The sequence below is a fragment of the Festucalex cinctus genome, chromosome 4 (assembly GCF_051991245.1).
Source record: "Festucalex cinctus isolate MCC-2025b chromosome 4, RoL_Fcin_1.0, whole genome shotgun sequence".
Taxonomy (NCBI): Eukaryota; Metazoa; Chordata; class Actinopteri; order Syngnathiformes; family Syngnathidae; genus Festucalex; species Festucalex cinctus.
The window spans coordinates 22,537,552-22,562,141 of NC_135414.1; the positions used below are offsets into that span (position 1 = coordinate 22,537,552).

Genomic DNA, 24,590 nt, shown 5'->3' on the forward strand with positions numbered 1-24,590 from the left:
GCCATCCTATGTCTTTCACATTTTACACTGATATGTAAATTGTGTGCATAATAATATTTAAAAAACAAACAAAACAAAACAAAAACTAAATATTAACTGGGCAATTAGATCACCGTGTGAATAAAACCAATCAATAATAGGGCAAAAATCACAAAATAATTACAAAAAATAAATACAAAATAAAAATAATTGGCTAAATTTTGATTGACACTGTCAGAGAGCTTTTTGTCGAGTTCAAAATATATGAAAAAACTTTGTAGAACTGCGGCGCAATTCTACACTGACAACTCCAAGCACAACAACAAACTTAATGCTGTGACAAACACTTGGTGTCGATAAATGACTTGGTTGAGCCTGTTGCAGATTAGCATGAGGGAATCTACACAGACAGTAATCATTTCTATCTCTACAAAGGCTCATTGAGGTTCCGGTGTACCTAATGTTGTGTCCTTGTGTGCATGCGCGCTTATCAAAGGAGATCTCTATTCCCTCTTCGAGGTGACTCTTCAGTGCCCCCCGAAGAGAAACTTTGTAACTGCAGGCCTAATCTCAGGGAAAGAGGAGGGGGCACCATACGTCAGTCACGGCCGTGCCCATGGGACTTTTTTTTTCTTTTTTTTTTTTTTTGACAGATCTACGTCTCTTACAATTGCGGCTCACGTGACTCCAACTAAGAAGTTGTTTGTTTACTGGCGATGCTTAATAAAGCTTCAAATGATTTCTCCAGCATTTCACCCACCCCCACCTCTAATATTTAATTAGACTTTTTTTTTAAATGTCTCATCAGATTTCACCTCCAAGGCATATTTTCACTCTCACTCGTTGGTTAAACAAGGGGCGAGGAGTCATTTGTTAATTGATATAATTACGCACGCGGCGCGTAATGGTCACGCAGGTCTCCGGGCGCGCATCAATCACTGCTCTATTGACCTGTCAAAAACTAAATACATGCATACAAATAATCCGTGGGGGGAACTCTCCTCTCATCACAGAGCCAAGAATTGGTGAAATGGTGCATGCATAAGTTGGGAAATACTTGCAATTTTTTTCCAATATCTTGTTTTAATTATTTTCCAAGACGAGGCGTTTATGGACGTATTCGAAACAGCTGTCAGTGGCATGAAGTGTGGTTATACATCACCGCAAACGAAAATCAAGCAAATTCTGCTTTAAAACTCTGAATAAGCAAGGTGATATAGTCTATTCCAGCGAGGTAGGGGGCTTGTCCACTGATTTTGTGAATTAACTAGTCATTTTTGTCACTTTAGTCATAAATAACTAATATAAAAGTATTTTCATTATTATTTTCTATTTTGTAATTATTATTTTTTTTAAGGTAATGGAGAATTTTTTTCTGTCCCTTATGAACAGTTCTCCATTCGATGCAGTTTGCATATGTAAATCGTGTATATTTTGTTTCAAATTGACTTTCTGCTGCTGTCAATTTAAAAAATAGATTTATGTGTATACATATCCTTATAACGTCTAACAGAAACTTATAATAATCGGAAACAAAACAAACTGCATTTTTTAAATAAATATTTTCGGGTTTTTTTCTAATTTAGAATATTTTTCAAACCATAATGAGTTGCCCTTTTGTAGGCTATGTGTGGCACCTTAAGGAGGGAGACAAAAAGCACATCTTTGTATTGGACGCGACTGGCAAAGACTTGATCCCCATCCCTGGTACACCACCGTGGCGTTCCGGGATTACAGTGACGTCACGCCGCAACCCTTGCATGGATGAATGCTAAAGAACTATAGAGGCACAAATAATAGCACAAGCACAGTCCATATCTTGCAAGTCTTACGTTATCCTTTAAGCCTCCTTCGCCTAACATAACATTTTTTTTTTCCTACTAATGACGCTTAATTTCATTTCTCATCAGATCCTCGGAGGGGATTATTCATTCGTATAAAACAATCCGCGGCAAAGTCTCCCCTCCTGTATGGGCGAAAGTCATGTATTATTGAGAGGGGCGAAGAGAAAGGCCGTGCGCGCGTGGAAATGCGTGGAAGAGCGCGGATTTGAAGTGGAATTGGGAGCAATCGATCCGGGCTGCATGAGGAGGAATTACTGCTGATGGTTACAAAAGAAGCCGCGATGTCTTTCTCCCAGTTTGGATATCCTTACAATGCAACTTCACAGGTAAGTTTATCCTCACTTTTTATTTATTTTTTTACCTTTAAAATATGACTATATCAGGCTATCTCATCCGCTCAAATACTTCTGTTATTTATAATGTGTAATTTTTATTGACTGTTCCCACCGTCCGCGTGGTGCTTTGTAGCTGTTGTGCCAAATATTGACATACACGCGCCCGTGTCCAATAACACTGAATTATGAATGAACTCACGTGTTGTCTTTTTTTTTTTTTTTTTTTTTTTTTTCTGGTGACAAAAGCGAGATTGATGTCACCCTGCATGCGTGGCGCGCCATGCGTAATTACGCATCTTTCGGTGGAAATTTAAAATGATTCAGAAGTGCAAAATTGTGGCCAGAACTCTCAGGTTGATGTTTGTATTGAGATTTTTGATGAGAAAAGTTAGTCGGTGGAAAGTTTTGAGCTAGCGTCAAGTACACTTATTTTAACATTAAATTGCTCACTCGGAATTCACGTTTAATTTTAAATATGCCATGTTTAAGAAAAATGAATCAGGAATTGTCATAAAAGAGACTTACCTCCAATTGACTTTTTTGGTCACAAACTAAATGACCCTCATTTTGCATATAAGCAACTTTTTTTTTTTTTTTTGACATTTTAAAACTTTTATCCGACTGTTCTGTCCATTATTCTCTCTGTGCAGTTTTTCGTGTCGGCAAACCCCAGTACGACTTGCTGCGATTCGATTTCCAGGTCGGTGCCGCCGGACGGCTCCACCGGAGGAGCACAGACCCCCGCGGCAGTCGCTGCGGCGGCCGCCGCCGCCGCCTCCTTCTGCTGTCCGGCGCCCTACGAGAACCGGCTGCTGGCCGGAAGCCGCAGCGAGCTCAACGCGGCTGCCCTGGGCGTGTACGGTTCCCCCTACGCGGCGGCGGCTGCAGCCAGCCAGAACTACGCCAACTACTTCCCCTACGGAGCAGACCCCTCCGCCGCCATCTACTCCTCTCTGGTGGGCTCACCTCTGCCTGTTTTGCACGCGCCCGACAGGGGGGAGGAAGGGAGGGAGAGAGGGGTGGGCGAGCTTGGCTGAATCGATGCAATAAGGAAAATGGGATGACAAACTCTTAAATGCATGCACCATGCAGGCTTTCCTTGAACTTATCTTGGGGATATTTTTGGAAATGTAGAATATGTCAGAAAAATATAGGCTATATAGTTTCTTTTTTAATTAGAAAAAAAAAATTAAAATAAAAAATAGGGGTTATGTGTGTCAAAAAATAACACAGATTAATAACAAAAAAAAATAAAACGATTTTTTTTATTTTATTTTATGCAGCCATGTCCTAAACCACAGACACCACACATTTTCAATGCAGTGTAGTATGGAAAAAAATAAAAATATTGCATATATAATTGTGCAATTCCTTTTAAACTCCTTTAATTGCTGGTTTTAAGCTCCTAAACTTAAACCTCAGAGGTTCCTGCAATTAAAAGTATGTGAAAGCATGTTCTCAAGTCTTCTTATACTTAATTCATGAATAAAAAATAAATAAAATAAAAGTTTTATTTTTATTTTTATTTTAGTCATAGTACCTGAATTTGTTTCACATCACATTATCATTGGGCTCCATTAAGGTAACATAGCTGATAGAGTTGCAAATTTGCATATTCAGCCTTGTAATAAGTTCCACTCACCTGAAATGTTTTGTATAATTTTATTGCAAATAGCAATGCAATTAAATTTTGGGGTTTATTTTGAACATGTAAATAAAAACAGGGGGGAAAACTTTTATTTCAAACATGTGTTAAATAACGGGGTGGGGGCGTACTCTAAATACACTTGTGAAAAAAGAAAGAAAAAACAAACATCAATTGAAAGCAACAAGAGATGAAGCAAGACAACCCACTCACTGACCAATTCAATTGAAGTACTGTATGTGCCACAGCGCAATAAAATCTCAAATGGAAAAATTCTTAAAAGGTTGCACAACATTGAAATATCTTTATTTTGTGCGGCAGAATCCGCAGTACGACATGAAGGAGAGTGCGGGCACTTTACACTCTGGAATCAGTCAGACGGCTGCGTACTATCCCTACGATCCGTCGCTGGGCCAGTATCAATATGACAGGTAAGGTTTATGCTCCACTTTCTGTCCACTTTGTGTCATTTGAGCTCAGGCGGGCTCGCTTGCCAAAAACTGCCACACTTCCACTTTTCATTAGCAAGCCGCATTGAGGTCAACGGTCAGGGTGTTACTCTGATACCTGCCTTCGTTTCTTGCTGTATATCCATTTCAAACATTAGAGTGTGCTATCCTTCAGCCGAATGCCTGTGTGTACAGATACGGGACGGTGGACTTTAACAGCACGGCCAGACGAAAGAACGCCACCCGAGAGACCACCAGCACCTTGAAAACGTGGCTCTACGAGCACCGCAAGAACCCGTACCCCACCAAGGGCGAGAAAATCATGCTGGCCATCATCACCAAGATGACCCTGACCCAGGTGTCAACTTGGTTTGCCAACGCTCGCAGGAGGCTCAAGAAAGAGAACAAGATGACGTGGTCGCCCAAAAACAAGGCTGGCGACGACAGGAAGGACGACATCAGCAAGAGCGAGCACGACTGTCTCACCAAAGGTTTGTTCCACACCAATGTCTTTATTTATTTTTTATTTATTTTAGCCTTTTTTGGCGGCATCATTTGAGAAGTTATTTTTAGTCTAAGTTTAAGTCTAAGTCAAAACTACATAACAAAGTTACTTAATTTTTTAGATGCAGTTTTTGTATCTCCATGAACCAGGAAATAACAAGTTAAACTAACGAACACAAACATCATTTTGCACTTTTGTTTGTGTAATTCAGTTTCTCTCATTAAACAGAAGAGTCTAATATTGTGTATGGCTAACATTATAATCTGTAGACTAGGCAGTAGGCTACTAACTAATAATCAGACAAAAATACTTTATTGAACTGCACAATTTCCTTCTTTCATGTAAATTAACTATTTTCTGTTTTCATCGTTTGTTTTCTAATTGCCCCCTGAACCAGAATGCTAATATGCAATGGTATGTCGTTATGTTAGCCAGTTGTAGCAAGTGACCGTTGTCTATGTAACTATAGATAATGTTTTGGATCAAGAATTTTTTTTATTTTTTTTATTTATTTATTTATTTTTTATTTATTTTTATCACCCATTATAAATCACGATATACTCGTTAGCCCACTAGCTTGATAGCCCGCTAGCTCAGTAGCCCGCTAACTCAGTAGCTCACTAGCTCTGTAGCCTGCTAGCTCGGTATTCAGCTCGGCAGCTATTTTTTTGTTGACATACAAGACCCAAAAATACTCAACGGTTTTATTAAACAACAATATAATGACAGTTGAGTGTTACAGTGTGTGCTGCTTTTCATTCTAAAGTCTGAAAATTGTGTTTTCATGTGGACAGTGGTATGGATGGAAACTTTTTATGTCCCAAGCCAAAGCAATGTAGAAGTATTATTTTGGTATCTTGGTGCCAAGGAACTATGTTGAAGTGCTGTTGAGGAACTTCAATTAAACAAAAGTATTGCTCTGCTGCCACCTTGTGGATTAGGTTGAAGTGAGTTTAGGAGTTTCATTTCATCTGACTTTTTGTTCCTTGTAGATTCCACTGAGTGCAAGGAAGACAAAGATTTGCATCTGAGCGATTTGGACGACATGGACGAGGACGAGTGTGACAAGCTAGACGGCGAATGTGAAAAGGTGGTCCCGGACGATGCTGTGGCACTCCCCGTCTCACCCCACAAAAGAGACTGCACCTCTGAGCTCCACTTGAATGTGTCCAACAGCTTCCACCATGCCTTCCCATGCGCCATCAAAAACGCCCTTCCTCCTCTTCCTGCTGACTTTCTGGATCCCGTAGTGTCCAAGAACCCGTCCACCACAGGAACCTTGACCCTGTCTCACTTTGAAGCGTCGGACAAGCCTCGGATTTGGTCTCTGGCACGTACGGCGGCGTCGGGCGTCATTCTGAGCCCTCAGCACACTTCCGAGCTCAGGACGAGCAACTCGAGCGGGGACTGCCAGCACCAGAGGTTGGCGGGAACCCCTGGACTTGCAACTGGACAATGCGGGCTCATGAGAGGCCTCCAGGAAGCAAATACCGTCGTTGGTGCTGTGAACCCTTTTCCCGAGGGTCCCCCTTTGCACTCCAAAGTCTACGGCCCAGGCAGCTTCAATCACAAAAGCCTCCAGTTGCACTGTCCGTCCTACGCTGCCCTCACAGACACATGCCAATATTCAACTACTGAAGGTTAACATAACATTTATGGCCATTTCCAGAAAAAAAATAGATTCTTAGGTGCTTTTTTTTTTGGTTTGTGCAGGATTCTCCGGCGCCAAAGCAGCAGTGTCGTCAGATCTCAGCCAGGGTTGTGCGACCTTGCAGGACGACAAGGTCACCGCGTTCAGGCCTGTGATGAAGAGGTGAATACACACATGAAGCATAACAGGATTGCATGGAGGTGCATCTCAATAAATGTGAATATAAACTACATTTATTTCCATTGTTGATTTCAAAAAGTGAAGTACAAATACAAAATGAAAACACTTCCAAGGAGCATGGAAAAGATGCTAACACAGAACTCCTGAAATCCCGCACAAAGCCACGCCTCTTAAAGGCACACATGAACACACAGATACATTATTTTATTTATTTGCATGCTCAGTATGTATTATATAAATATTTTACAACATAGCACTTTTTGTTTAAAAAATAATTGTGTTCATTTATCTTCCTGTGAATTTAATTACTTTGCACATTATAAGTTTGATTTTTTTTCCAATTGAGCTACTGAAACTAATGAACTTTTGTACCATGATGTAATCTGTTAAGATGTAGCTATTTTTTTCAATACGAATACAAATGATCTCATTATGGCACGATTTGAAGTAGCATGTTAACATTCTTAATAGTAATACAAGTGGCAAAACAAAGTTAACGATTGTTCATATAGTTAAGGTAGTCACAAAAGCATAATTTTGAGTGGCATTTTCGATGGTCACAAGTGTAAAAAAGTATTAAAGTTGTGCTCATAAGTTTAGACAGCCTAGATAGATGCAGCAAATTATGAGCACAACGTCCGGTGAGAGAAAAAGACTTAATGCCCATGACTTCAAAAATACTGTGGCAATTGTTTTGATATTTTCAGAGGTAGCTGAGTAGATATGTGCATGTGAATTTTGGTGACAATTCATAGCATTTTTCTGTCATTAAGCTTTTGTACGGTGGTTTACAGGTTATGTAAACTTTTGAGCACAACTGCAGTCACTGTCTTTTTACTTTGAATGGTAATTTTAGTGATTCTAATGGCCTATTTCTTTATTCCCCTTCAGATGAATGGAGTCCATACAACGAATCGGAGGTTAATTATGCACTCTGAGCGGGACAATTATGAGCGCTGCATCTTGCAGTCAGAGCTATCAAACTATGAAACATTTTGCACAACTTTTTTTTTTTTTTTATATGGCGTTGAAGACTTTATGCAAAAATCACACACGCAGAATGGTTTGGGAATTTGTTTGTGGCAATCGTGGATCATTGCGAACCAATTTATTTATTTGATGTTCATTGTGTTCTCTGTGTACCCTTTAAACATTCTGTTATAAAAAAAAATGTATTGTTGTGGTGGGAAAAATTGTGTGTTGTCATTGTGTTAAGTGTGAACTGTTTTTTCCGTTTTTATTAAAAAAAAGCAAAACATTTTTTTCCAAGACTTTTGCGTGTGTTGTGGTTATTTAAAGAGCCGAGGGGATGGAGGGGCATGCATACAAACAAGGAAGATGCAGATTTGATCAAAGTTGACCGCCTCCGCTCGATGTGCGTGAGCCGAATCTACAAGTCGCAGAAGAAAGGCGTCGTCGGCGTGGTTTTAATCACCGGTGGCGTTGAGCGCTTTGTAGCCAAAGCGAGGCAACGCATGCTGAATGATGGCACGTCCCCCGTGTGCTGCGCTAACTTGGCATTGTGTTCATTAAAAGGTCATTTGTAGCATCAATCCGTTCACACGGCCCATCGCAGTTGCTTTGATTCGCCTCGTTTGCTTTCAGTCCGTCCCGTTATGACTAACTAGCAGAAGATGATGATTAGGAAAAGGATGAAAATATTTTTAAAAAAGTTTTTAGAATTCTGATAACGGGTATTTTGCTGTTTGGAGTTGGCAGTTTCTTGATCTAGTGGAGCAGTTGATGACTCACCTCCAAAGAAATTACCACAAATTTGGCTCATTGATGTCCACCGAGAGGCCCAGGGAGAGATTTAAGGTTGTCTCCATGGCAATGAGATGATGTGTTGAACACAATCTTACAAACTCACAAGGACACATAAAGGAATGCACAACATTATTATCAATGCCTATTATTGCCTACCAACTGCCCTCTTCCTTCCTCTGTTGCCAGTGCAGGTGATTGCCCACTTAGTGTATCTGGGCTGTAATGTTCCCTGCCCGGTACCCACCAATCTTCCACAGTATTTGAGTCATTGGGTTTGTTGGGTGTTTATGTGGCTGTTTGCTGAGGTTTTTTTTTTTTTTTTCCCCAAATCCATGCGGTGCTTATCCCTCACAGGAATATCTTTTTGGGCTGTTTCACCCGCCCCCGCTTTTCCATTCTTGTGTTTTTACTTTTTTTATTTGAGTTATTAAAAAAAAAAAAAAAAAAAAAGTGTCCCGTCAGGCTTAGCTTTCTGTCTGTCTCTATTTGTCTTTTTTTTTCTTTTTTCTTTTTTTCTGTTGGACGGGTTATAACTGTCAAGTAGATTGCTAAAAGAACATATAGTTTAAGTCATATTTGTTCATGAAAAACATTATTATTTATTGTCATAATTGAAAGAGACAAAATTAGATTTGAATTCTCACATGAACCGATTTGCTGAGAATCACAGCAAAGAGGCGGGAGAGAAACCCTGCCGACGGCCTGGCTAAAATATCATTAAAAGTTATATTTGCGAGGATTAGCTTAGCTTTAAAGGTTTCATGCGATTCATGAGAGTCATTTAGAGGTGCTGTGGTGGTCATCCCGGCTGTCCTTGGTCATGGTAAATCCTGGAAAAATAGATGAGAGTGAGAGGGCGGTATAATATAGTCGGCTTACTTAATCGGATGATTTCACCATATTTTCCTACCTGTGCTAATAACTTGTTGAGGTCAAAATACGTACACACAATTATAAAATGATGGAATATTCAAATCTAGTGGCAAATAGTGGATGGAACACAATCATATGATGGGCAACCTGCGTCATGTGTGCCCTATTTTAAATGTTGCTATATAAAATAAACAATAAGAACATCATTATGTAATAAAATATTAATGATTAATGTTACAGTTTGAAAAGGACAACTGGAAGAACCCCTTCAAAACTCAACCTAATATTGTGAAAAGCATAAAAAGTGTCTATGTTTGATGTGATGCTGAAGAAGCTCTCATATATACCTCAACAAAAACATGAGCGGTGTCTAGCTGGTCCACCAAAACCATAAACCACTGAATTAGGCAATGTAGACACAAACACACATATGGGATATTTCCTTTATTGTATTGGAAGCAAAACAAAGATGAAAGATTGAGATATCTTAAGCACATTTTTGAGTAGTGGGTGTTGGGGGATGGGGGACACAAGGGGAGCATATTATTTGTCCGACATGTCTAATCTGAGGTCAGACATGAAATCTGTGGTAAACTTCCATGTTTCTCCATAATAAGTTGCTTAGGTAGCTCCAATGCGGATGGGCAAATCTCCCCAATACACGTTCATCTTGGTAAATTACATTTTTCATGTGGGAGGGGAGAGGGGACAAGAATGGTAGGCCAGAGGCAGTTTGGGGGGGGGGGGGGGGCTCCACCCTGCATAATCCATAACAGATTTGCCATAATCTGAGAATGAGGCACAAATGTGCAAAAAGAAAAAACAAGTGAGGGTAAACATGAATGCTTAAATAGGTTTGACAGAATTATTCATCTGTGACATCCCTCATGAAATGTGATGGCGGGCCAACAGTCCACCACCCAAGTCATTGATCTTTTTGTGGATGCCATAACATAAACTCTGCTGTTTTCCAGTGTCACAAATCACACTATTCAATTAATCAGGTTAGAACAATTGTACATTTGTTTTTGTTTGGGGCTATTAAGACTTCTCAAGACCGTACTCAAAAAGTCACTGATGAGATGATGCCTGAGGCCAGTTCCCTTCTTTAACTTATATAACAAGAGTCCTGACATAATTGTTGCAATCATTTTTATTTATATTTATGTATCAAATGATTGATTTTATTGGACAATTGGTTAATGAATTAATAGTTAAATCCATTACAATTGAGTGTACCCTATAGCCCAAAGTCGGCTGTTATAGACTCCACCCTCTGACACGACTGAAAATAAGCGGCACAAAGACTGGATGGATGGATTGATATAAGAAATAAATGGGAATTCATTTTTATTTTATTATTAAAAGGCTGAGAATAAATGTTTGTTTTTAATTTGCCATTTTGCCGTATATTTACATACTAAAAAATATATATATTTTTGTCCTAGCTAATGCTAAGCTAGTCTCAGGTCCTTTGGAGGCCAGAGCATTAGCTAAGACAAAGCCACATATAAAAAAAAAAGAAAAATAAATAAAAAAAATTTTTTTAAAAAGCGCACAACCGGGATGGCTTTAAAATGGGATCAAAATCCTGCGGTTAGTTATTTGGAAAACCTTCAGGGGCTTCAGTATGAATGAGATGAGTGAATATGGCTTCGTAAACATATGATGAAAAAGCGCTTTTTAAGTTTAAGTTTACATTTGGTTTTCCATTTTGATCAAATGGGCTCTTTGCACAATTCCACTACTTCCTGAACGCAACACCTGTCCTTCATTTCCTGTCTTTCATGAGTGGACAATCTAATTAATCCAGGTGTGCCTGATATCAGTAACTACAACAACATTGGCCAGACACACCTGGACTAATCAGCTTGTCAACTCATGAAAGACAGGAAACAAAAACGTGGTATTCAGTTCAGGAAGTAGTCGAGCTGTGCAAAGAGCCCATTGGATTTTTCAGGAAAAGTACAATAAAGTAAGAAATTTGAGTTTAGTTGGGACTCATTTGACACAATGACTTCTAATTGTTTCTGTTCATCTTAAATCAGTAGCTCGAGGTCAAAATGAGAAATTAAGTTCAGGAGCTGAGCGGAATGTGGGAATAAGAGTAAACTATTAATGCATTTGTGTTGCTACCCTGAGTAGGGTCACAGAGGGGTCGCAGGCGCTTCCACAATGTCTTTTTACGTTGTGCAGAGGAATGATTCATGTCCACTATGGGTTAACTTCTGACAAAGTGTTGTCAGTGGCATCCATCATGACCCATTGAGGCATCCCGCTTAATGAGCCGGTGGCCGCCGCGTCAAAGGAATCGGAATTATTGTGACACGACAGCGCCCAATGGTAAGCCTGAGGAACAACAACAACAACAACCTCACAAACAATCGTTTTGGCCCGAGGACTGACAAAAGTGCCAGCGAGGAGGTGCCATTTGATGTGTCCCACGCCGGGCAGCTCGGGCTCTCTAGAGTTCAATGTGTACCCTTCATTACGTTTGCTCAATGCAATGAGGATGCCATATTGTTTGGGTTCATGTCTCTCTCCGTGGAATTTCAGATTGGCGATGTCGCTACAAGGTCCCCGCTAATGAGTTTTGTCAAAGACAATTACGGGCCCGCCGGAATAAAAAGATGGCTTTGTGCGCTTTCCGGGGGTGGATGTTTTCTAGCCCGTCTTTGACCCGCTCCTCGTGTCCCAAAACATCCCGGCCTCCATTCCCGAATCAGCGCCGGCCTCTGATCTACTCCAACACCTTTGTCTTCGCCGCATTTGTCCATCGACGTGACGCTAATTGAGCGTGGCACAAATTAATGCTGGTGTGCCGCCGGTTCCCAGGGACCTTGTTTCACGTTTAAACCCGGGCCCTGGTACGCTCTGTGGGGCGTCGCTCTCCTTTGGCCCGCCATTTGACCTCCAGCAGCAATTCAGATCACTGACAAAGTCTTTGGAAGCAGGTTTATAAGTTAGGCAAATCAGTAACTTATTCTTAATTGGGTTTAAATCCGGTGTAACATAACCAAAGCGGAAGCTTCCATGTGTTTTCCTTCAAAAAGTCTTGAGTTCAGACATTTTGGCTTGTGTAATTACTAATGTAAAGCAACAAAAGTGGCTGAACTCATGACTCTTTGAAGGCAAACAAATGAAATATTGTCTAGCCTGAATCTTCCATAGAAATGCTTGTTTGTCTTCAGAAAATTTTGAGTTCATCCACTATGTGCTGCTGCTTAGAGGTAACACAACATATGTTGACGAATCAGTTGCCTAATTGCACGACAACAGAGCGTGTTTTTTATTTATTTTTATTTTTTTTAGTAAAAACAATTGAGAAGGCCGCAAGCAACAAATGAAGGTATAGGCAGTGGAGGTTTGACGAGCTGTATGGAATTGTGAAAAGTTAACAAGTGGAGAACACAAATTCCATTTCCCATTAATTTGTAACTCAAGACTTTTTGAAGGCAAATAGATGGAAGGCTCTGATGTCTGATCTTAACCCAATAGAGCATGACATTCACTTACTGTAGTCAAAAGTCAATGCAGCAGGACCCACAAAGAAGCAACCGAAGCCCTGATAAGACTCCTCCATGGAGGAAATTTTGTATTATTTTTCAAACATTTAGTAACTATCAGTTCTTCCGAGTAAATAGTAAAAAGAGAAAAAGCAGCAACGGAAGGCAAATGCAATGACGGTTTGGAGAACTCTTCATATGTAGCTGTGAAATGATTGACAAGTTGAAGCCAGCAAAGAAAATGTTATGTTTATTTCAACACTTGACTTTTTGAAGGCCCACACATCAAATGTTTCTTATTGTCCAAGTCAATGGCCAGATCGCAACCAATAGAACATAATTTTCATGTAATTTAAAACAAAATAGAAGGCAGCATGACTCACAAATTATTTTGTTACACAGTCTAAACCGTTTTGAAACCGTTATATCCCATATTATGCCATCTTTTGGTTTCTAATAGCACCGAGAGCTTTTTTTTAGGCAGCCTATCATACTCGCCGCCTGTCGTCAGTAGAAGCAGTGAAATGAAGCGAGAGGTCATTTACGCTGCTCGGACTGTGTAACTACTGGAAGGAGTGCAAATGGTTCTCCGGGGACGCCGCGCGTTTGGATTGCCGTGTTTTCTCTGAAAACAAGCGCAGCAGCTCACTTGCAGACACTCGGCGAGTTCAGACCTCTGCTGGAGCCAATAGAGCTAAGATCACTCCCTTATGAAAATATAGTTTCTTCCCCTGCAGGAGTCCTGGTCTAACATTCACAGTAATATTTTTTTTTAAATACGTCTATGTAACATTTCCTGTGGAACTGGTGAAGAAGTCAAATGATGCTTTAGAAATGCACAGTAATACGCCCAAATATGTTTTTCCATGACTTATGCCATTTAAAAAAAAAAAAAAAAAAAAAAAAATCATCTATACAGTTTTTGTTTGTACTTCAACTCCTTGGTGGAGGTAAACAAACCTCTCACATAGGAAAAAGCAAACAATCACAAATCTGCACCAAAGAGGCTTTCATTTCTCTATTTGGTGTTAAACTCCTGTTATCTTGTTTGTTGGGTTATGTTTGTCCGTTTTGCTGCCGCTGACCTTACTGAGGATGGCGTCACGGGCATCAGCATAATCTTCTGTGTCATTTTAATGCCTTTTCATAATCCCCACCCCACACACACATCTCCTTTTTAATCTCCGGGGCTCCTTCTGTTTTTCTTCCCCTCGTTGTCGGGCATCTGCTTCGCTTTTATGGCAACCAGTGAAACAACATAACTGCAATTGTCTGTCTAAAAATGTTGCCATCAAGAGTACTGTATGTTTAAACAAGGGATGTTCAATAAGACTTTTTGTGATACCAGTGCAAGTACCGTATTTTCCGCACTATAAGTCACACCGCATTATAAGGCGCACCTTCAATGAATGACATATTTTAAAACTTTTTTCATATATAAGGCGCTATAGTAAAGGCTGGGGTTACGTTATGCATCCATTAGATGGTGCTGCGCTAAAGGGAATGTCAACAAAGCAGTCAGATAGGTCAGTCAAACTTTATTAACAGATTACAAATCAGCTTTAGTTTATGAGAAAAAAAAAAATGGCCATATGAGGCAAGTGAAATAAGGCCAGATATCGGTACGCACCCATCTTTAGTCTTAACAGTTGAGAGCAAGGTTGAACCTCAGTTAAACTTAAGAGTTTCAACTATTCTATAATTCCTATATAACATTTTTAGATCTTACAAAAATTGTGTTTATTTTTGGCGAATTAATGCTGTTGCAATTTATTTCAATGGGGAATATTGATTTGATAAACAAATGAGACGAGTTACAACCTACAAGCTCGCAGAAAATAAACAGCTTGAGGACAACTGAGAAATAAAAAAAAAAAACATTGTCACAGCAGCTTTACTCATTGTCACAGTTATGATAGGTGAGAATCTGCTGAGCACTCCATTTGGCCAGCAGACGGCACAAGCCTCGCAATTGTCTCCAATTTATGTCTCCAATTTCCCGAGCCCGTGCCAACATCCCTGATGCACATTTGATGGCTGCAGAGCTCCGTGCAAACATTTTTTTTTCCCCGACTGCACTCCTCCAAAATGAGTCGGCGGTAGCACCTATAATGAACTGCCCGTGCTACAGGAGATCCACTACTCCCGCCGTATTACCTTCATTGGCATCACCGCAGGCAGAAGAAAAGCTCACAGTGGACTAAGGGTGTGACAATGTGGCGTCGACAGCACTGTTTTGGGCTTACTGGTGTTCCAGTGCAAGAGACTCTAATGGAGTCTCCACACATGCTTGACGGCTGCATCGACTCTGCTTACTGTTACTGCAGCAAACATGCCAAGGAAATGTGAAATCAGCGCAAGCACCTTGATGGAAAGTAATCATTTACATGCTGCTGGAGGAAGTCATATCCCAGTGGTTGCTCAGAACGTCAACAATACCCCGATTAAAAACAGGATTTGACATCAAATTTCAAGGAAAATTCCAGAACTGGCCATGGAAATATGTAAGCAACCCAACCACAATTGAACAATTACTGTAAATCAGTATGCTAACATGATGTTTTATGGAAATACAATTACCCAATGGTACCACAGTTGAACAACTTGCAATTTGATTTACAAGTTCAAGGAAAAATCCCGAATTGGTTGAAGAAATATGGAACTCAGGACTTGATAGCAAATTTCAAGGACAAATCCAAAATTGGCAGAGGAAATGTAGAATAACTTAACTAACTTTCATTAACTTGACATGGTGTCCAGAAAATTCGATTAAAACATGATCGGTATGACAGTTGAACAACCAAGAATTAAATTCAAACTTAAGGGGAAAATCCCTGCTGGGCCAAGAAAATGTGGAAGCAGAGCGACCATGATTACATCACAACCTTCACTTGCTGTTTTGGAAAATAAAATTACAATGGATGCTTAGAACTTGAATGGGCCCCACTATTAACTCACAATTTGAGTTAATATTTCAACAACAACAATACAAATGTAAAATTCCTGAAAGAGAGAGAAAATGTGGAGCAGCACAACCATGATTATGAAATTTATTTGCTCAATTGATGAATAGTCTCTAGGATAAAAGAGAGAGAGAGAGAGAGAGAGAGAGAGAGATATCAATGCAATGGTGCCTAGTGCACAAAGTGTGTTGTAAAATCTGCGCAGGGGTGGTTTAGACTAAGTTTTGGTATTTTCAGAGACCAGTGTAACAGGTTTTGCACTGTTGTGGGCGTGAACACCACCAACTTATTCTGCCATCAGTCAAAGCAGCTCCTATCATTATTTTTTACTATAAATAATCGCAATGCAGCTTTGTGTTTTCTTTTCTTTTCTTTTACGCTAATCTTTTTACATTTTAACCCCTTTGGACCCATAGACGATCGCAGTGGAAATGACATATTTGTGTGTCTAAACCAATAAAAATGCATAATTTGGATGATTGGATCCTTGGTAAGCAATCAAAATCGCAAGCATTTCTGCATGATGTTCCTGATAAAAATGTTACATTTTAGCTTGATAAGTTTACAACACGTTACAGCTATACTGTCCTGGCGTCCACTACAACAAATAAAAACATGAGATAATCCCCCAAAAAATGTTTTCCATGTTGTACTTATGTGGGAAAAGAGTCAAAATCAGTAAAATAATAATAATAATAATAATAATAATAATATTGCCGAGCAGAAAAAATGTGTGTTTGAATGTTTGTAAATATTGCCTATACAGTTAAGGTTACTTATGTTGACAGTTGGATGCTGGAAATTTCATAGTGTTTCAGAATCGTATTTTAAACGGCATCCTGGAACAGGTTTTGATCAACTTTGACACTTTCGTCGTCCAAGCGACCAAAGCGCGCATGCTAAACGCACTGAGCGATGACCTGACGGCGACTCAAATCACAAGCGGCCCGTGTTGAACACAAACAAACGTAATTTACGACACGCGGCCAAGCCTCCCGGCCTGTAAATCAAATGGGCCCTTCTTTTAAATTTGATGCATGGCGGCTGTCGTGTGTCTGTGGAAACAAAATGGCTTTGTTTATGGCAAACAAACAAAATAAATGGGCTGGCATGAGCACGATAGAGACGTAGGCCGCAACTAGTAGACGAGCTAAAAGCGCTTGTTTGCGGCTCTGGCGTGCCGGCGGTTGACGTGATTTTGACACGGAGGCGGCGGCGACGGGGCAGTCCTGACATGCTCCACATTCTGCAGCAGCAAGGTAAACAATGACGAAGGGGGGGAGAGAAGAAGGGGGGGCACACAAAGACCACACATGCTCCACTTTCACCCATTTATAAAGGCTCATAAAAACACAAGCCTCCATTATGTCTCCTGCAGGCCCGGAGCTGTGTCAAATGACGGCGCATCATGATTATTTTTATTGGCCCATCTTATTCCAGTTACGACTTATGCCTGTAAGCGCTCCCATTCACACTTTCATGTGTGCTGACTGATATTTAAGCCTGCACAGCCTTTGTCTGACCTGTTCCTAAGGAATCTGGACCCTTTATCTCCCTGATGCTAATAAACAAGCCTTCAAAAGGGCCCACCATGCCAGCATTATCTAAATATAATAAGTGACACATTGTTTTGGCAATAAGTCATAATCATCAAGAGTAGCAAGCAACAGCAATGACTTCCCCCTGCTGGTCTGAGGCCAAACTACATTCAAGTCAAGGACCAGTTGTATAAAAGTAGGTGAGTTTTTCATTTGAGTTTCTATGCAATTATCTTTAAATTAAATTACCATCAAATAGTTAACAATCAAATATTTTGCTCTAAAGCATTTACAAATTTAAATATAGACTTTAACAATGCACATTATAAAGCAGGGGTGTCAAACTCATGTTGGCTCAAGGGCCGTATGGAAGAAAATATATTACCAAGTGGGCCGCATCGGTAAAATAACGATTTAACGAAATAATGAATTTGTGGACCAGGCCTAAATTACGGAGCAAAACTGTAATCATGTTGTTCCGAAAAATAACACAATTGCAAATGAAACGCGGCAACACTTTGCCGGTATATGTTCTGGACGTGTTAAATCCACCTGTTTTGCATATATATTGTTCCCAGAATGCATTGTGTGGCGCAGTTAATGACGTTATAAGGACGCTAATCGCTAATCCTTGTTATCTATTTGTGTTACCAGTAATTGACTTTGTTTCGTATTTAACACGTTTATGTCGGTCTATGTCTATGATTTAAAAATAAAATAAAATAAAATAATAACAATAATAGTAATAATAAAACAAATCGTAACTTTAAGTTGTGTGTAAAATAATAACATCCAGTACGATTCCCCCGTACAAATTGCATTGCTTATCTGAGGACTGCTTGTGTAATTACAAATTTTATACATTTGATTGAGTGATTAATTTGTCTGACATTACAATTTATTTATTTTTTTTAACTTTACAAAATCATCTCGCGGGCCAGATTAAAACCCTTTGCGGGCCTGATCCGGTACGCGGCCGTATGTTTGACATCCCTGTTATAAAGTGTCATTGTAATACATGGGGGAGCATTTTTTCTGTTACAGGTGAAAGAACAATAATAAGAAAACTCTGAAAAGTCAAATAAAATATTTTTGGGGAAAAGTACGTATATGCAATTTTACAATTTTATACATTTTCTAAATGCTCACATTGAGTTTTGACAATTCTACATGCTTCGTGTACAAGGCATGCTATTACATTAACTGTAAAATGAACTCCTCTCTTCTGTATTTGTGACGTGCATTGACATTAAAATTTAATTTCTATTCAATTTTCATGTTCTTTTTGGACCCTATATGGCCCAGTTGCCATTGGTTGGACACCGTTACTTTAACTGATGCTAAAGCTATTGGGGCCTTGCAACAATAAAAGAATGCTGCCAAAGATATTTTAGCGCTCGTGTTAGCACTTCAGCTCGTTTAGCCTCATCGCAGTCGTCATTTTCTGCATCTGCTCCGCATTTTCGGCGGGGGTTTCTATATCGGGCCCTTCGCACCGGATGCCAGTGGAGCGCATATTAAATTTGTTACTAATTTTGAACTTGGCATGGCGGCCCGTTGAGCTGCCGCTGCTGCTGCCACGACCACAACACAAACAAAGCATGTGGAAGAGCGGCTTTCAGTGTACGACACACTGTAAATGTTTGGACTTTTTCAAAATAACTCTGCGTAATAGAATTAGTGGCAGAGAGGCGCCTGGCTGCATGTTTTTGGGGGCTGGGAAACATATAGTGCAGCCTTATACAGCAATTTCTAAAAACAAATCACTTCATTAAAGGTATACACCAACATATACTTGGTGGAAGGCAATGGGGCCGATACTCTTAAGCTTACATCAAGAATTGCTCTAATTCATAACATAGTAGCGGTTGGCAGCATTGTGACGCTAACCAAGAAAAGCAACAATTACAAATGTATCCCTGCATATTTGCGGAATTTTTGTGGGAATCCAACTTGCGTTACTCATTGGATCATATCTCCCTCACCTAGCCATGTTCATGTTGAATATAAAAATATTTACCTGGTGCCACTGTGTAGCATCTTGGTGAAAAGGAGCTATTGTGAAGGAGATGAAGAGTTTATTTAATCAGACCATAGCCTTGTCTAATATATATATTTTTAAAAAGTGTTTTTAGCCGGAAGACAGTGTAGCACAAATTCTGCATTAAATCACTGCACTGTATTACATATAAAATGTATATTGGAAGAGACCACTCATTGGCAGTTTGAGGAAGAAAATATGGACGTGCAATTATTAAAATAAATAAGAATTTTTTTTTAAATAAATAAATAAATAAATAAATAAATAAATACATGTGCTTAGCTGGCAACCAGTCCAGGGTGTACCCCGCCTACTGCCCAGAGCCAGCTGAGATAGGTTCCAGCACCCCCCACGACCCTTGTGACTAATAAGCGGTCAAGAAAATGGATGGATGGATGGATGGATGGATGGATGGATGGATGGATGGATGGATGGATGGATGGATGGATGGATGGATGGATGGATGGATAAATCACTGCTCTGTATTACATATAAAATGTATATTGGAAGAGGCCACTCATTGGCAGTTTGAGGAAGAAAATATGGACATGCAATTATTAAAATAAATAAGAAAAAATAAATAAATTATTTAACAAATTCATTAATAAATAAATTAATTAATAATTCCCCATACATTAATCTACAAATACTCATACGTTGAAATTAAAAAAAAAATATATATATATTTTTTAAATTATTAATCATTTAAATCCTTCAATCATGCACGTAACTCAAATAAGTTCACCTTTGTCTCCAAAAAGTTACTTTCACGTGAGACTTTTCTCACTTTTCCAATGATTAAAAAAAAAAAAAAAAAAAAAAAAACAGATTCAACACATTCTGTAGCCATGTCCTTGCATTTTTAGGTGTAAAATATAATAAAACAACATCCTGTTCTCATGGACACGTTTCATTTCCCACTTTGTGCATCCGCAGAGATTTTGCGGCGTGTTTGTGACCAGTGTGAAATCACTGCTATTAGCGTCCAACACAGACGCATGTGGATTTTAATCAAAACACACACACATACACGCACGCACACGACACACTTCAGGAGGTGGATAGAAGTGAATGTTGTTGAACGTGTCACCCATGGAACTGCAGTGACCTCTAGAGACAGCTCCCTCCACATACAATGAGCTGGCCCGCTGAGGTGTTGTTGCACGGTTGCACCCTTACAGCGAGGTGTGTGCGGGTGTTTGCGTGCATGCGTGTGATCCAGGACAAACTTAAACTGGCTCCCGAGTAGCATATTTGCATGAAATATAAACAGTGTAACATCAACTACTAAAACGTGACCAATTTTGACATTGGACAGCAATACAAATATCATAAATGCCTTTTTTTTTTTTTTTAAGACTTTATTATGATATGACAATATTCTAGGTCCAGATCAAAAATGACCAGGCCATAGATAAGGTAAAATGCTTCAGTGCGTTGAAATTAAACTTTGCCAATTGGCAGTGTTATGACGAGCAAATATAATGTAAACTAATTTGTGTAAAATTCAACAGAATTGCTCACTTGCCCCGCCCATTTGTTGCTTGGCACAATTTGTTTCCCAACTCAAATGAGAGAAATTGCCAGCTACTCCAATTCGGTTGTTTTCCCAATAGCAAATTATAGTGACAGAACTATTAATTATATGCTGATAATAAATGACTCCACAAACAGCACAATAAGGTTTATTTATACACTTGAGTTGATTCACACCACTGTATTTAATATAAAATGTGCTCTAAAATGCTAAGCAGAACTTGATCGTGTCCCGGAAATTCTGCTTTGCACCAAGCAACCATTTACATCGACTTGACATTCACCTTTCATGTAGTCATTGTAGTCACAAAATGTTCATTGAATATATTTATTGTCAGTTGAATCATTATATTAAATATCAAATTCAAACTCATTATGTAGGAACACACTTTTTTCCCCATCATGAGAACTCATTTAGCCATAATACAAAATCTCCACAACTTGTACAGAACATTCCAAGAGGTTTATTGTTATAAACTAAACTTATTTTTCTTTGTCATTTTCAAAACAAAAGCACCTGTCTAAACTTGGTTCAGCTATTTTCCGCCCATGCGGTGGGACTAAATGATATTTTATGGTTCATCCGGGTGACGGGATAAAGCTTTTGATAACGTTGCAGATGAAATATTATTTCATTCCCAACTGGCATGGACGTCCACATTACCTCCAGTTGCACTATGAAAGCTGCTCGGTAGCTTAAAAAAATGATTATACGGCATCTTCAAAAGAGATGAATGATTTGCTATGGAACGTAGCTCAAACTCCCACCCCAGAAAAAAAAATCCCAAGGTAGAAAATTATCCTGAAGAAAAAGTTCCAAAACATAGATAAGAATCAATATTAGATGCGGGATTGGATTTCAATTGCTTGCATTATAACGTTGACTAGAATGAAGCTCTCTAATATGTCAACACTGCAGTTGTATATGTGTTAGAATATAATAAGACACTGATGTATGTGAAGCAAATACGTAATTAAATGCTCAAACAGTGCATAATGTTACAGTGGCCTACAGTCAATTTGTTCAGTTGTATTTATTTTTATGCAATTTTCAAGCACTTCCATCTTTCAAGAGTGTGGAAATGTTTAATCTGGAGTGCCACACATTTTGGGGCACTTTACCTTGTTTCCATGAAGGGGTATAGTATGGTATTCTTGGGTTTAACTTTCTTACTAAATTTTCCGCCGTTTTTAGCCTTAATATTCACAAAATATACAACCTGGACTGTCCAACTTTTCAATACCCCTTGACTGTGGTTCTTGGAATCGACTCTAGTTTGTGAGATGTTAACATTTCTGACAGTTATTTGATTGATAAAGGGCTTTGACAGTTTCTGAAATTATCTTTGATCATGACTAAAAGTAGTGCTTGTGCTATGACGTCACCTGTTTACTGCTAACGTTGCCAAATTTTCCGAATTTTTGTTTAATTTTCACATGAAACATGATTTGCATATAGAAAGTGCTCTGCCATTAACGATTTCCGTCTTTCACAATAACTTATTTAAAAAAAATGTAAAATATTGTAAAAAAAATAAAATAAAATAAAAATACCAATGTGTGTATTATTTGTGTCAGAGTTGGTGTGGATAAGGACCCAAATGCAAGGAAGCAATATATATTAAATTTGAAAAACATCAAAGGAAAACACTTCCGAATTAAAATAATAATAATAATAATAATAATAATAATAATGAACAAAGTCCCAAAACGAGATTCAAAGTAACAATCTAAAATTTGCTAAACTTACTGCAACAGGAAACGCGACTCCGGGAAATCGTGACTCAGAAACAGGAACTGCAAACACAAACAATGAATCGACAAGGACATAGAAAAACCTGAAAACTGAACACAAGCCAACTGATAAGGCAACAAAGACCACCTTTACAAGACAGGTTTGGCTGAGGGACCTGATTGGACCGGGTTGACGAGCACAGGCGACAACAAAAGACCAAACAAACAGGGAAAAGACATGAACCACAAGAAAACAAAACATGGCATGAAACAGAACTAAATACTGTATAAATCTTAACAAAAAAGCCTATCTCGAGAATTGGCACTTAAAAAAAAGTAATATCTCAAAAACTAGTGCTATTTCAGGAAAACAACAACAACAACAACAAAAAACATTCGGTGAAATCAAAATAAACTAAAATCGTTGAAACTTTCTTGCCAGTAAGATGTTTGTTGACCATTGCAATCTAAAATGAAATGTGAAATTCTAAATAGTTTCTTCTTCGCTGGTGAGTTAGCCGTCTTGCTCTTATGCTATACGTAGCCGGCATCACTATCGCTATCCTGCAAGGGCAGTCTGATTTGAATAGTACCGTAGAGAACCAAACTGGAATGTACTACCTGGCGTAATCCTTTGTTGTTAAGCGGGTAAACATTTCTTTATGCGAGGGGTCAATGTAGGTAATCCTGCCCAAAACGTGGGACAGCGAGCTGTGCGTTAACAGTATCTTCCCGTATGAGCCAATAGCGTACAGTATCGGGGTCGATGCGCAGATGCCCTGAGTGTTGCCATACGGCTGATGGGTCATTAAAGCTGCGAAGGAAGACATGAATCAAAGTGGGAGAGGAGAGGAAACAATCAATCAGACTAATGGGAATTCCCTGTGAGGAGCGCGGGCCAGCCGTCCCCCCAAATCAAGCAGCTGCAGACCCTTTTATATGTGAGCCACCCCCAGCTTGGCATTCCCAAAAAGACACCAAAGTAAGCCCCAAAAGATGCTATTAGCACCGCGGGTGGGTTGCTCCCGTCGGGTGATGCGGTCTCCCAATGCGTCGCCCCTCGCACATGTGTCCTCATCCTTCACGATGTGGGCCGCGGTAAAGGAATTGATGGGATTTACGGCGTGGATGGCGAGCATATGTTGCCTGTTTACAGTGCGCAAGGTCAAGGGCGGGACATCATTGTAATGCTTTTCGGCAGACTACTCATCTATTCAGTGCCTTAAAAACGGAGTAACGCTAAACAGAGGCTGATCTTTGAACCAGGCTTGGAGGATAATGTCCCAGGCAAAGGAGAGCAAAGTCTAGTTAGCGACCATGAATCAGGCCACCCGCTGACATTATTTGAAAATTGCTTAGTTGCATAGAACTCCCTTTAGTGCTGAACGGACTTTCATAAAATTGATTTTCCGAGTACAGCCTTTTAGCAGCTATAAGCTTGAAATATGAACCCTTCATAGCTGAGAGCATTTCATTTTTTTGTGGCCCAGTGACTAATGATCCCGAGGAAAGGGGGAGAGCGTTTGAAATTCTCCTCGGTGATCCATTTCCATAATTAAACACTGCTAATTATAGAGCTTTGGATGACTTTAAACAAACACTTGCCGCTTTTCACGCCTTCAATTAGGAGATTTATGCAAATGTGTGACATTGGTGCAGATGTCAACCGTCATTTTTTTCCGGGAGGCGGGAATCGGTACAATTCCCGACATTGCTGCCCTCAGATTTCCCAATACTGTAAACATCTGCGTAAATCTCAATTTGTTCTCTCACGAGCGGTGATTCGCCATGCTACTGCAAAATAGGGTGAGCAGATTTTCAAAATTGAAAACCAGGAAACGACCATTTTTAATTTCTAATCTGGTGACCGGTGGTTTTGTTGTTACTTTAGCTAATGCTAAAGGATATTTTGGTTGACAGTTCAACAGCATTACACTGGGACTCAGGACACAAGGCTGAAAAATGTGACTGTCCCAGTTACAGTAAAGTGAGTTAAAGGTGCACGTGTGCTGCATACTTTGACTTAATCATACATACTGAGATT

The 24,590-nt window shown here is 39.5% G+C and overlaps 1 protein-coding gene across 3 annotated transcripts; it reads left to right on the forward strand.

Annotated features, from left to right (window-relative positions):
* The first annotated feature begins 1,753 nt into the window (after nucleotides 1–1,753).
* On the forward strand, nucleotides 1,754–7,857 carry irx6a (iroquois homeobox 6a). Of its 3 annotated transcripts, none has more exons than XM_077518294.1 (7): nucleotides 1,754–2,149; nucleotides 2,809–3,114; nucleotides 4,125–4,234; nucleotides 4,448–4,743; nucleotides 5,750–6,397; nucleotides 6,471–6,570; nucleotides 7,480–7,857. In XM_077518294.1, exons 1-7 carry the CDS (start codon nucleotides 2,084–2,086, stop codon nucleotides 7,481–7,483), a joined length of 1,530 nt encoding a protein of 509 aa, XP_077374420.1. In that variant the 5' UTR covers nucleotides 1,754–2,083; the 3' UTR covers nucleotides 7,484–7,857. The 3 variants fall into 3 exon arrangements, with proteins under 3 accessions (XP_077374420.1, XP_077374423.1, XP_077374422.1); XM_077518297.1 differs by having other exon boundaries at nucleotides 2,859–3,114; XM_077518296.1 differs by lacking the exon at nucleotides 7,480–7,857 and having other exon boundaries at nucleotides 6,471–6,574.
* The last annotated feature ends 16,733 nt before the right edge of the window (nucleotides 7,858–24,590 follow it).